At 37.5% G+C, this 13,822-nt stretch overlaps 1 protein-coding gene across 1 annotated transcript in view; it reads right to left on the reverse strand.

The window, feature by feature from the left end:
* The window catches only part of LOC129777183 (collagen alpha-1(IV) chain), an 89,799-nt gene extending 79,044 nt beyond the window's left edge, over positions 1-10,755 (reverse strand). The window contains exon 1 of the mRNA XM_055783305.1: positions 10,251-10,755. Coding sequence (XP_055639280.1) covers positions 10,251-10,397 — 147 coding nt within the window. The 5' untranslated portion in view covers positions 10,398-10,755. The remainder of the gene's footprint in view (positions 1-10,250) is intronic.
* Positions 10,756-13,822: the final 3,067 nt, after the last annotated feature.

A 13,822-nucleotide genomic window follows, 5' to 3' on the forward strand; every position in this document is an offset into this window, starting at 1 on the left:
CACGTTCTTTCCGCCACGATTTGTTTTTATTGTACCGTATGATGATAAACTTATGCACAATTATTTATTTTCATGCTCTGGACACTCTTCCGTACCGTTTTTTGCTCTTCTCGGTAGTTCGATACCTTTGCCGCATCCATTCCCAATGCTTCTCGGTTTGAAGCGTTTCTAATGTGGACTTCAGTACCAGAAGGTTCCCTGGCGCACACAAGAGCAATAAACCTAGTTTCTTGTTGTTTATAGTTGCATGCATTTGCATTCGCACATCATCATACATCTTTTTCGGTCTGGGATTTGTTAGTGGAATCTGCGACTCGTAAAATCTATTCTATTTCCTGGAAAACCTCATCCGGAATAGTTTCAAATAGCAATTAATTTTTGTGGATATTTTTCATAGCGTTTTTGGAACCCATTCACTCGGTTCCTTCATTATCAATCAACGATCTGTTCTTTTCATTTCATCTGAGATTGGCGCAAAATTTTCCAGGAAGCCAATGTGGGATAAAATTTGGTTGTGTCAATTCCGCACGCTGTACGAAGATTGGCAGACTTTCGAGGGACATGGTAATTAATTATGTTTTTGGTAAGTGAGCTGAAAGTTGCCTTGTATGCGCGAGGCTCTTACATTTCTGCGAAAGTATGCTACCACGGCAAAGCTTATCAGCATCCAGGCAGTGAAACATAAAAAAAAAACGACGATGGAGTCCGGCGCAGACTTTGTTTCCGAGAAATATCGTTGGCTCGGCTCGGTACTCGTAGTCACTTGCGCATTCACTTTTGCTCAGCCCCTCGCACGCGTGTTGGGAAACAGGAAAAATAATGAGGTTAAAGTTTATTAATTCTTATTTTTAGCGCCCAGCAGCGGTTGCGTCGTGTTTTGATAACGTCTTGTGTGTGTGTACACCGAACTTCTGGGTGACGGAGGGATTCAATTTGAGTGCTTCGGTACTTTCGGTACTTTTACACTTTTTGCTGTTACTAATGGCGCGGAGCGTGGACACGCGGTTGGAGCGCGCGCGGATTGTGAAATAATGTTCTCGTGTGAATAATAACGGGAAACGGAAGTGCGAGTTATCAGCAGGATGACTGTCATTGCAATCGTATTCTCACTCCAACTCCTTTACAGTTGGAGGGAGTTTTGCGTTGTTGTAGTGCCAGTTGGTCTCAGTGAATGCCCCACTTGCTGCGTAGAGTGTCCGTCCCGAGCGGTGATTTATGGAATTGCGAACAGTACCCAACTTCTATCATTCTACTAGATCTTATCATTTGCTTGTACTGAATTTACTATAAACGAGAGTGTTTTCGTCTGAAGGCGAGCCATTGCCTTGAATCATTTATTACCCAAGCAGATGAACATGAAATTGCACAGGGTGGCCCACGGCAACGGTCCTGATAGTATTCCAGTTAGTGCTTTCGAATCCAAATTATCTGTAAGTTGCCAGAGTTGTGACGATGTTTGAACCCGGTGTTTCTATAAATCCAAATAATTACAGCCGGAACGATCTTTGCATTCAATAATCTTTAAATAATAAAATTGCTTGTATAGAGATTTCTTGAATATTTGAATGAAAATCACATCACTACCGGCGCCAATATGGGTTTAGGTGTGAGCAGTGTCTTAGAATATCAACAAATATTCACGAGTAACGAATAGGATTTTATTTCAGTGTAAATGACTTTTTTTCAGCTTGAAACACGCTGCCCTCATTATATTGATGACAATAACAAACGAGTTCATTTTGTTCATATCGCTGATGCATGAACAAATTTGCTATAATGAATGAATGCGGGATTGAGTGGGGTTTATAACTTCGCTGTTATTTATACTGAATATCAAAATAAAACAAATTGATATTAGAGGCGAATGAACTGAAAAGTTTAAACCCTCTTAAAGCCAAAAAGAAGAAAAAGAAATTGATATTCATCACATTCGAAACGATATTCGTTCTGGCGTTGGTTTAGAGTTAAAATTCAAAAACAAAAAAAGTTACAGGAGGGTTGTGTCCGAGACACGACCGTATAGTTGACGTAGGATTCCGTTAGGCTGTCTGTTGATTTTGGATATGTTTGAAGAATTATATCGTTAAAATCTTTGATTTGGTGGCCTCCTGAAAAGGGCCGTTTTGTTTGGCTGTTGGGTATTGTTTGTTCACTCAGGGCGGTTTGAAAACCGACCTCTGTGATCCTAGACAAGATGCATCCGTGTTATGTATGGATGAAATAAAGGAAAACAAAACACACCAATGTATCTTGAATAATCAAGATGAAAATGACACTGGGTGGAAAAATAAACTTCAAAACATATTGAAGAACAAAAGTTCATTTGCTTATATTCACTGGTAGTCTGGATCTGTAATTTTCACTTTCGTTTGGAATATATAGGTTTTAGATGCAACCTAGCCCGAAAATCTATGCATTTGAGCTAAGCGAAAATGATTTTTTTCCAACACTGGGTGTGAGTGCATCACTACAGTTGCCATTACTGAATTTCACTGAATATAGTATCACAGAAGACATTGGATCGGAGGATAAGTTCGTTTTTTGACGTAGAAGTACGTTTTTGATTTCTATAAAGGGGATATTTCTACGAAAAATGTAACGAACAATTGAGAAATTTCAATTGCATACTACGCAAAATCGTTATTTTGATATATGTTTCACTGCCTGGATGCTATCATTAGATTTGAAAATTTTTTCGGCATTTTTTTTATAACATCAACAGTGAAGATGGTAAAACAAGTAAACAAATTAGCGAATTAAGTAGGTATGTTTTTTAGATGTTGCTCACTGTTGGCGTTGTGGGGAAAGACTACAAACAACATGTTTGCATACAATTTGGGCGTTAGTGCACCTGAATACATGTGGAAAGTAGACTGCGTTTGACGGAACGGATGAATCTAACGAAAACGCTTGGAGGAACCAAAAAACGATAACAACATTGTCATTCACAAGCAAAATGAATGTGACGCTTGACTTATTTTGTTAATGCATGCTTGGTTTTGAGTTTAAAATCAGGATCGGTTTCATCATTAATATAAAAAAAATAACTAAATTTGATTCTAGGTAGGTATAAATTTTCAATTCATTAATTTTTTTTCAATTCATGTTTATTATTTATATACTTTCTGTTTATAAGAAACAAAATCCGGAGGGAGCTGAGATAATTCATGAATGGGATAAACAAATTATTTTCTAGGGGAAGCAAATTGAAAAATGTTTTTTTGTTGCTTTCAATCCATTGTTTGGCCTATTGTGCGTACGTGTTATCGTCATATCCATTACCGAAATGTGTGTAAGAATTGAAAGATGTCGTTACGGGATTTTTACTCTGGTGGAACTACTGTTAAATATGATATTTAATTGAATGCAGGTTAAGTCCCATAAAAAATACGAAATATTGCGCGAATCAAATTACTACATACATGATGGTCGGGTTAGAAACATATGTTTACATACAATTTGCGATTTTTAGAGGAAAATCACCTTTCTTTTCCCAGTAATTAACAATAAATTTATTCAATACAAATTAAGAAATGTCCTATCTAATCTAACGATATCATTGCCAGCATATGAATAGCTTCATGTTGGGTTCCAGCTAACATTCAATGTTCAAAAACAGTTCAAAAGAATTGTTTCTGAACATTACACTTATTTTTTTACTAAGAAATAGAATCAAAGTATTATTACGAGTCTCCATAGGCGATGTTTCAGACAAGGATAATATCGCCAAGGCAAGCTGTCTATTTAAACATAAGTTTAAGAATGCACTGTAAGATGATGGGTTCTTCTTGTTTAAGCTGAATAAAGAAAACTAATTAAAAAAGGTGACCGAACGATTAAAACTTCTGTAGGGACGGTTTTATTAATAAGGATTTTTATGTACATTTATGAACATCGATACAAGAAAACCAGAGCATGACGAGTATGTCGTGTTGATGTTGGAATATCTACCAATCTGATTTTTCCATCATTTTATTTTTGAAAATAGATATAGAGAAAAAAGAGAAAATAGGAAATAGAATAGAAAAATAGATTAATGATTCCGGATTTTTGCTGCAACTAGAACATTACAATCCGCTTGGAGTTCAGATAAGTTCATGTGACAAATGGTTTTTCGAGAGCCACCTTTTGGAGTATTCAATGAGTTAAATTTACAGATTTCTGGACAGTTACCAAATCTTCTTAAAGTCCTAAGTCATGTTCCCGTCCGTGACTCTAGGCTCAGACCCTTCTACTTTTTACATCATGGCTTTACCGGAGCGAGCGCGTTGCGATCCGATCCTGCACGAAGAAAGTCAGTCCATCGCCCAGGAAACTGGAGCGGATCGACAACACCAACGGATCCTGAAACACATGCGAAGAGGGTGAATATTTCCAAGGAAATCGAGAGATGCGGCAGAAAAGGCAAATGTATTTCAATTGTATTTTAAAAAGTGAATAAAAAGACTGAATCAAGAAATTCATAGGCCCAGATTGTGCCGGACCGGAATGCCGAAGAATCTATACGAAAATTTGTTATCAAATTATCATTGCGTGGTTATGAACGACGAAACATACTGTTTTTCGATCAAATGTCTGGGCAGGAATTTTATACCTTGATTGACCGGAAGAATATAAAATCAAAAAGAATTCAAAACTTCCCGATTCCTTGACCGGTATCATTCTGCAATTGTGGACTGAAAGCGAAACTTTCGTTACTTGAGATACCATGGACCAGCAAATTTATCAGGAAAAGTGTTCAGGATAGAGATTACTGCCTTTTCTAGAGCGTCATGAGGGGATTTGTCTATGCTAATCGGACTTTGGAAAGTAGTGTCATCAAATTTTATCAAATAGTGGAACAGCGAAAATGGCGATGCAGTGGATTCCAGTGAGATGAATTCTACCGATTCTTCGGAACTAAGGCCAGCCTAGGAATACTGGTCAATTGTACATATTGAAGAAACATGTGGGAGCTACAATAGAACTGAAGGATTTTAAGCGGAAATGAATTTGGCAGCCAAACATGTGTGAACAGAGCTCATACAAACATGATGGACCGTGTAAGGAGAAACGTTCGAAAACATTTGTTCAAGGTTATCTCTTCGATTGGATACAATATGCCACATTGATTAATGCCAAAAGTTCCATAAATGTTGATGTTGCCCTGCTACGTTCTTCGCTGATGGCATAGAATTGTTCTATCCTTGCTCCGATGTTAGAACTATAGCTTCAAACATTTTAAAATATGACTGTTGTGTGTAAGCACTTTCATGTTATTTTACTGTCACTCAATTTATCGCAAACCAAATGCACACTATTTAATTTTCCAAGAACAAAACCAGAAGAATGTTGTCCAACGCGCTACCGCATTGTTGACGTAGGACTATGAAATTAATGAAAATGTATGAACCAAGTTCTCGTCAATACAAACATTTGGGCCATATATCGAAGTTCCTCGCAGCTTGCTGCCGATAACGCCACGGTGTCCGCTGTTAGTCCGTGTTAGGAAAACACATTCCAAGTTGCATAAATGGAAGCGAGTACAGAGAGAGCCGCAGCGATTATTTTATCCTTAATTTGCCTTATTCCGGTGTGCAAATGCATACGAGTACAAGTGTTCCTGGCTTACATGCATCAGCTCCGTTCAGACTGGTTGCAAAATATGAACAGATTGGTCAAGGAGAGCACAGTTCTTTGACTGGCACATGATCCAACCTAGCAAACCTATCGTGGATTTATCACATGAATTGCATAGAATACAAATCTGCTCGCTTAGCGGAATTTCGAAGAGAGTATTAGCTTTTGTACCATAAATAGTTTGTGTTTTATCGTTTGAATTCCGATTGACCATGATGATATAACTATATATAACTATCTACAGTCCCGCTGTGAACAGTCCAACTGTGAAAATTCGAACAATAGGAATATTCTTACGCCGAAAAAGGAGACATGTGCATCGATAGAATAGAAATACTTTTACGCCTAAATGGCTACTGAGTAATAGATAAAAAATATTTATCGATAGATAGAAATACTCTTACGCCTAAAAAAGGCTACTGTGTAATATACAACAAATATTATCTTAAAATAAAAATGTACAAGTATAAATTCGGCTCTGGTACAGCTGAATTGCTAAATGAGCTTTATAAAATAAACCGATGGGATAAACAAATGATTATATAACGATTAAAAAAAATAAATTAAATCGTTGACTTAAATCGAGAACATGTTTATTCATAATTTTAAAAGCAACCACAACAACCACACCAATTGCGTAAAAAACTATATGCTTTAAATATCATCCTATCAACCTGCTCTCTTATCTCTCAATCGTTCAATCGTTGGTTATTATAATTATATTGATTTTTTGAGTAAGGTTAATTCGCTTTCATTGAGATCCAAACTGGGATCACAAACCATTCTACTCACACCTGCACTTATAGTGTAGTCATTTTTTGACGCAGGACTACGTCTTTCATTTCTATACCGGGCTGTAAATTCAAAGTTTCGAAAACGAAAGGGTTAGGCCGGAGAACGAGATTCTAAGCGTTAATAGCTCCTAAACAACTGAACGAAATGGTATGATAAACACTTCATTCGAAAGATAAAATGTCTACGCGTTATATACTTGTTACTTTTTGTTCCCAAAACTTGTTTCAAAAGCTTTAAAATTGCTTTCAAAAAAGGCTATTGAAATCACGAATCGGTATATAAGCGAGCGTCGCTTGAAAATCCACTCAGTCATAATTGAACAGCGATTAGAGCATGTTGTCGCTGTTGTGGCGAAGATAACTTCGATCGTCATGAAAGCGCTGATGAATGGTGTCACCAAGAGCCTGTTTGTGCACCTTAGGTCAGAAGGGAATCCATCGGTAGGAGAGTGATACCACTGAAAAGGCGACCAAGAAAGTAACAGCATCGAAAATTAAGGCATCGGAAGCAGCCGCCACACACACACATACACGCGCGCACCTCTTTTCATTTGGTGGTTATCGAGCATCAAGAAGAACCCGCAAAGATGTTCTCGTTGCTGAAAAATAATCTGCCAGTTCCCTTTGGAATTGAAAATCACATTCAAGCGAAAGAGTTTATTGTAATTTTTTCTATTCATATAATAATGCGACCAAATACATTTTGTTTTGTGATTTTTCAATCAAGTGCAATTATCAGGAAAGCTTCTGAAGATTACTCTACCCCATCAGTAGAATATTTTCGTATACTATATTGGATGCATAAGACTTTGTGCCTCCAACGTAACGCTCTCGTTTTCGAAGTCCCCGAAATATTCATTTATCCATTCATTCAGAATGGATTCAGATTCAACTTTAAACGAATGATCACTGAATCAACGATAGTCCTACGTCAACCTTGCGGTTAGACTACATTTGTAACCAACTTCCTGTTTTTTTTGTTTTCTGTAGGATGAAAAAGACTCATTTTCTATCAAATAAAATTAGAATTATTAATAATTCGCTAATTTATTCAACTCCTAATAAACCATTTGATATCTTCTAGAATATAATGAAAGTTTTTTAATCATCTCCCGGTCTTTGCCTCGCTGTCTCAATGTAGAGCAGGTTTCTTCAAATTGATTGCACATCGATCATTTTTTTAGATTGCATTATTACTTAAATTTTGGTAAACTTCCCGCATGGTTATCTGGTAAAAATAAAACCTTTGTTTTTTGAATCTGTCTGAATAACTCACATTATCTTAATATTTTTTTCATTCAAGTAAAAATGCGCGTTCAATCAATTCGTGTAACGACAGAGTATTGTTTGATATGACCAAACATAGTCTCTTTTTATCAGTAACTTGGTTATAAGCTATAAAATTAAGAGAGATTATAAAACACAAAAAAAACGTATTTCTGTTTAGCCGTAGGGGAAACCAGGGTAAAACCGACAGGATTTCCGGAAATTTCCAAGATCTCCTACATTTCTGTGACTTCAAACCGTAACAGAACTTCTATCGTATTCTACATGAACCATCTACAGAACCTGTTCCTTGATTATCAGGTAGAATTCGAATTTTAGTAGAAGCCAAAAATTGGTGTTTTTATTTGTGTTAAATTAGGTGAAATGAATGGGAGTGCGGGTAAAATCGACACCCCGTCAGGGTTAAACCGACTTCTGGAGAAAAAACAAATGAAAACTTGTTACAATAATCTCGAAGTACTAGTGGCTATCTACATACTATGTAGACACTTGAAAAGGAGTGAGGGCGGATAGTTGCCAATGATACGTAATTTGAAGGGGCAAAAGTAAACAAAAAATCAACGTATTTCAACTGCAAACAAAGGTTTTTCACTGTTGACTTATTGAACCCGGAACGAATGGTTCGGATTTCGGTCTGGAAATTAAGAAAATATCTTTTTAGTATTGAAAGGGTGTTTCAAGTTATTGTCAACTAGCGAAATTTTACACGCACTGTTTTTAGTTTGCTGATCAGCTTTATTGTGTTGTTTGTTTTAACAGAAACGCGACTTTAGCAGGTGCAGGTGGAAAAGTCAGTGGAGGTAAAACTGACGATCTTCCCTACCTCCTTTTCAATGAGTGGCAAAATACCAATCACGTCTATTCAACGTGTAACATTATGCTCGAGTACATTCGATAGAATATAAATAACGCGAGACATAAATAGTTGTAGATCTGCTTTTACATAAAGTTTGTCTCGTTATTATTTCGCAGCACCCACCATTTAGCAGGTGGATCTACTCACGATGTATAAAAGTCACATCCTTATGAAAGTCAATCTCCCGCTGCAAAGCCCATTTCCAAGTGTAATTAACACGTTGACTGCCACGTCAGTCACCGGTGACTGACACTGAGTTTTCGTTCAGACTGCGTCAGTCACCGGCGACAGATAGAATAACGTATGATAATAAAGGTAACTAATATAAGCATATAAGCTTATAAGCATTCCCATTCGAATAAAAATACCTTCCACTACGATAAGAAACAATGGCCCTAATACACTTAAAAATTTCCATAGAGTCGCTATAAAACCGTGACACTCAACGTGTTAAACATTCGTATTGAAGGGAATAATTTTAAAATCATTCTTTAACAATGTGATACCCTTCTTCTTTTTTTTCGTACATTGTGAATTTCAATGAACGAGGGTCATTTGAAAAAAACGTGCAATACAAAAAATACTGAAAATTTTAAATACATTTACATTATCCTATCTGTATGCGTTGAATTTGCACGAAGTTACAGCATGTCATAAATCATTTAAAATTTTGCTCTAATTCTTGTGTCGAGTGTATTTGACGTTCCCACAAATGTTCGTTACCTCACTGTCGGATCTCTTATATGTTCATTTATGACTATGGTTCTTAACGTTCTCATAGGGTGATAACTAGTTCGGCAAATCTCACTGTCCCACAAAATTCGATTGTTGATTATATCTCCTGAAAAAAAACCCATTAAATTGGCCTCGAATTGAAATAAATATTATTTTTTTCTGGTACACAATCAATTTTTCGAGGCAAATAATGGCCTTGTAAAAAACTGCAAGTAAATAAATGTTATGGCAGATTCAGTTGAAAATAAGTTATAAATGACTAGCACTAGTAAAGCAATGGTCGAAAATGGAAAAATACAGTCATATTTATATGACTTTTTAGTTCTGAGGCCAAGTATAATAAACATTTTAAGAGATGAGATTGGAAGTCGAATTCGGGAATCATTTGTCGTTCAACATTTGATAATAAAGTATTGAAAGTATTCAAATGAGCTTTGTTTGACGTGGATCGCACCGGCATGATTATTCTGGCGAAAATAATTTAAACAGATTATACATTTTTTGATGAATACCTTATATATATATAATATGCTTTAGTTTTTGAATATTGAATGCTTATGGATTCAATCTCTTTGTAACTTTTAATGAAGACATTCTTATTTTTCACTCAGGAAATCCACGAAAAAACACAGAAGCATGTGGAACTTAACCACTGCCAGAATAATAACGCATTGATTTGATGCGAAAGTACCGCCACAAGGCTTCCGATCAGAACGCTGCTATGAGTTCTGTTTTTACAATTTCATTATAATAAATCGTTTTAATCGGAATTAAAACCAAAATACATTGCAAGCATAAATAAAATCATTGTTATGAACAAATTTAATTGATGATACCATCACGTTTTCGTAGGTCGAACATTTTCTACATATTTGCATTTATGTTTGATTACATTCACTTTAGTTAAATTTATTTGTCCAAAATTGTTTTATCAAATAGTATGATATCCAACTACATACCACCGCTTCCGAAGGATCGAGCAACTGCAACACACTTAACACTATCACTAGCACAGAGGTCGTTACCGGTGACTTCCGACTGGGTCGAGTCGCTCGTAGAGTTCGTTTCCCCAGGCCCATCCGGTTTGGGCCCGTGGGCTCCGGCATTTTTTCGTGAAAATATTCAAAATTTCGAATCAACTTTCTCTCCACTTTCAATCGACGCAATAATGATTAATAGCTCATGTTATGAACGATGTCAACGCTACTAGTATTGATGTGTTCCCAATTTCTCTTCTTGTCACAATATTTCCACTTGGAGCCTTGGTAAGAAAATCAGAGGAAAAATCTGGAAGGCCTCTACAGAAGGTAGGAGTCGGCGGCGGCGCGTGGGCACTTCCACGGAGCTGGTCGATTTTACGCAACGAGGCTGACGGCAATGCGAGAGAATCAGAGAATCAAGCCTCTGTCGAGAACCGTCGCACCATCGAATGTTCTTAACGTTCGAAGCACTACTAAATCCGTGTGTAGATGCGAGCAGATTTCATGCTGCAGTCGGCCGTTCGCCGACACGCTGAACCACGAGTGACTTCGGGTGCACGCGGCTAGTGGTGCTCACCCGCTGCGCTGCGTATGGAGATTTCAGATTCTCCGTGGCATGATAGAATTCAGTTGCATGAATATTCTATCGCTTTTTAAGCTGAACTGTGATATTACGTGGAAAAGTCGTCAATATTTTCGATTAATGAATTTACGGAAATTACGTGATTTTTTCAAAATGTTACAGATAATTTACATGGAATGGAACGTTAGTATAAATGGATTGAATTTAAAATCTGATATCCTAAATCGGCTTTTTGGCTTGAGAATATGTCGAGTTTATAATTTGGAATGGGGAGTTCGGATTCTGGATCAGAATTAACACGTTGAGCCCAACGTCGGTCCCTAGGGGCCGACGTTGAGCATTTTGGTTGGAAAGTGCTGACTGACTGGGACTGACAGTTGCAAAGTATTAAAATAAAAATATATACGGTTTGTTTTCGGATGTTTTCTTAAATGTGAATACTTTCTAGTCAAATTGCAGACTTTTTTCTATTCATACAAAAAGTATCTTTGGGAACTGGGACCGACATTGGTATTGTGCAAACGCTCTTGACGCGCTCTGAATGGAAAGCGCAGCAAGAAAAAAACGGGGCTTAACGTGTTAATAATCTGAATTTGATTTTTTTTTATTCAAATCGTTTATTTTTACAGGCTCAGTTACATAAGTTTAAAGGAGCCGAACTCCTTACTGTGTTGTTACTAGTATATATACATTTTTCCTTAATTCTAATGTTAATAATATAGGAAACCGATTACTCGCGGTCGACTCGAGTTTAGAAGGGTGACATATTTTCTTCATATCTGAATTTGATATTTGTATCCCTAATATGGTTGTTATATGTACGCGTGATAACAGAATATATAGCTGGTTAATTTTACAAGTTTTTCTTCTCACTTAAACATAATTACTTAAACATAATCTGTTCCGCGTTTTGTGATTTATAGGATTTATAACCCTTTGCCTACTGCTCAGTGGAAACTAGGATCTACAGGGTCGTAAATAAGAACAAAGGTACATCACTCACACTTATCCATATTATTCTGTCAGATGTAATTCACATAGGATCTGGCAACAATCCTGAACTGAACAAGGAGGTTGAAACTGCGAGCGGATTAAGGTTTCTAATGCTCAAAGGCCACAGGGTCAACTGTTCTATGCCGAACCGCACAGTGAGGGAGGCATGAAGACACCTTTCGTGTCCGAAAAACGCAACAAATAGTGAAATGTAGTGATTTTTCAACACCATGAACGGCTTCAAACTATTCTCATTATTAACGTCTTTACTTGGAACAACAAACAACAATATAATAATCTTTTGGAATAAATTAACTATCCTATATAAGGTTCTTCTGTATACTTATTTTAAATCTAAATGTGACGTCACATGCTTCTACTTGCGGGTTTATGAAGTTTATAAGGTTTATGTGGCTCACGGATCAGGGTGGGTGGCGATGACGTGATATCTGCGGTGCGAGTGGTACGATGATTTCAATTCTGTTTCTGGTTCATGCAGTTTCCTTCCAACCGTGCAATAAACCTCTCCTCAATCTGCAGAGCACCGACAGACAACACGCACCTCTCTCGACTGCTGAGAGTGGAGGTGCGACTGTTTCCCTTGGATGGATGTGGTATAGTATATTTCCAGATTGCTTAGCCACGGAGACTTTCTACAACACCAGTTCTATTGTTGGTTATTCAATCCTGATCGCGCCGAGGAACACAATGGCGTCTTTTTTTTTTATCCAAAATATATATTTTATTAAGGCTCATATGGCGTCAGCCTAACGGGGCCGGGAGTTCAATATTTTGACAATGTTTGCTTAGACTATGTTAGTAATATGTAACCGATTACTCGCGGTTGACTCGAGGTTAGTATTACAAGTGTTCTCATAATTGGTATGTCGCAGTCTTCGATGATCTGTACGTGTGCCCGACACGGGATACTTCCTATTGGGATGCAGCTGACCATTAATCAGCAACGCCCCCAATGGCGTCTTTGATCCTGGCGAATAGCTGTATGTAATACACAGAAAAAGGCCCTTTGTTGGACCTAACCGCCATGATTAGTCACAATCGCCACATTGTGGTGCCCCGAAACCGCAACGGACCGCATCTCTCCGCTTTTTCACAATCCTACATATGTATATGAATATATTCAAAGATTTACCTTTTTCTCACATAAAGTGTGACTGTACGTTGCACACTTTGAGATAGTTTTAAAGCGAATATCAAACCTACTAACACACAGTTTTCATTCGTCCAAAAGTGGTTCTTTTCCTCACCATCAACCTACGGAAGAAACCAGGCATGACGTTAGTAAAAATCACTTTTTACTTCTCTTGGCCCTTTCGGCCACTTACCCAATTTAATCACGGCGCGCACTAACTGCTCTCTAGTGTAGTCAGGATAGAACTCCGTTGACTCCTGCTAACACGCCGAGCAAGAGGTCGACAATCAACCTTATTGATCTAGAAAACCCGAGCTTTTCGGTATTTATGTGTTGGATCCTACTCGCGAGTGCCTTCATCCCTACCCGATCCATGGAAGACCTTCTCGGGTGAACGGCAACTGTCATACGCCGAGAGTGAGTGATGAAGTCAGAGACTAGAAGGTGCGGGAAACTGAACATCGTGCGGAGAGTTAGATTTTGGTCGTCCTTCAAGTGTCCTATAAAAAAGTGTGACAGAGTCACACGCTCTATTTTGGAACTACCGGTTACAGATTTTAGGAATTTCGTTTCGTCGAGTATTCGAGAGTTCGCATTGACATAATAATATGACTTACCGAAACTTGAGCACAATGAGAATGGTTTGCTACTCCCAAGCGTCATTAGTTGTGTTTTCCGTGTAGTTTCGCTGGTTCAGGTCAATCACGGAGAGTAACTACGAAGTGTACAGTCTATCCAAGCTCAAGTTCAAGCTGTATCGATAATATGGTTGTTATATCAATATGAATGATATGGTTCACTAATATAAACATTTTCTCAAAA

The sequence above is a fragment of the Toxorhynchites rutilus genome, chromosome 3 (genome assembly GCF_029784135.1).
Source record: "Toxorhynchites rutilus septentrionalis strain SRP chromosome 3, ASM2978413v1, whole genome shotgun sequence".
Taxonomy (NCBI): Eukaryota; Metazoa; Arthropoda; class Insecta; order Diptera; family Culicidae; genus Toxorhynchites; species Toxorhynchites rutilus.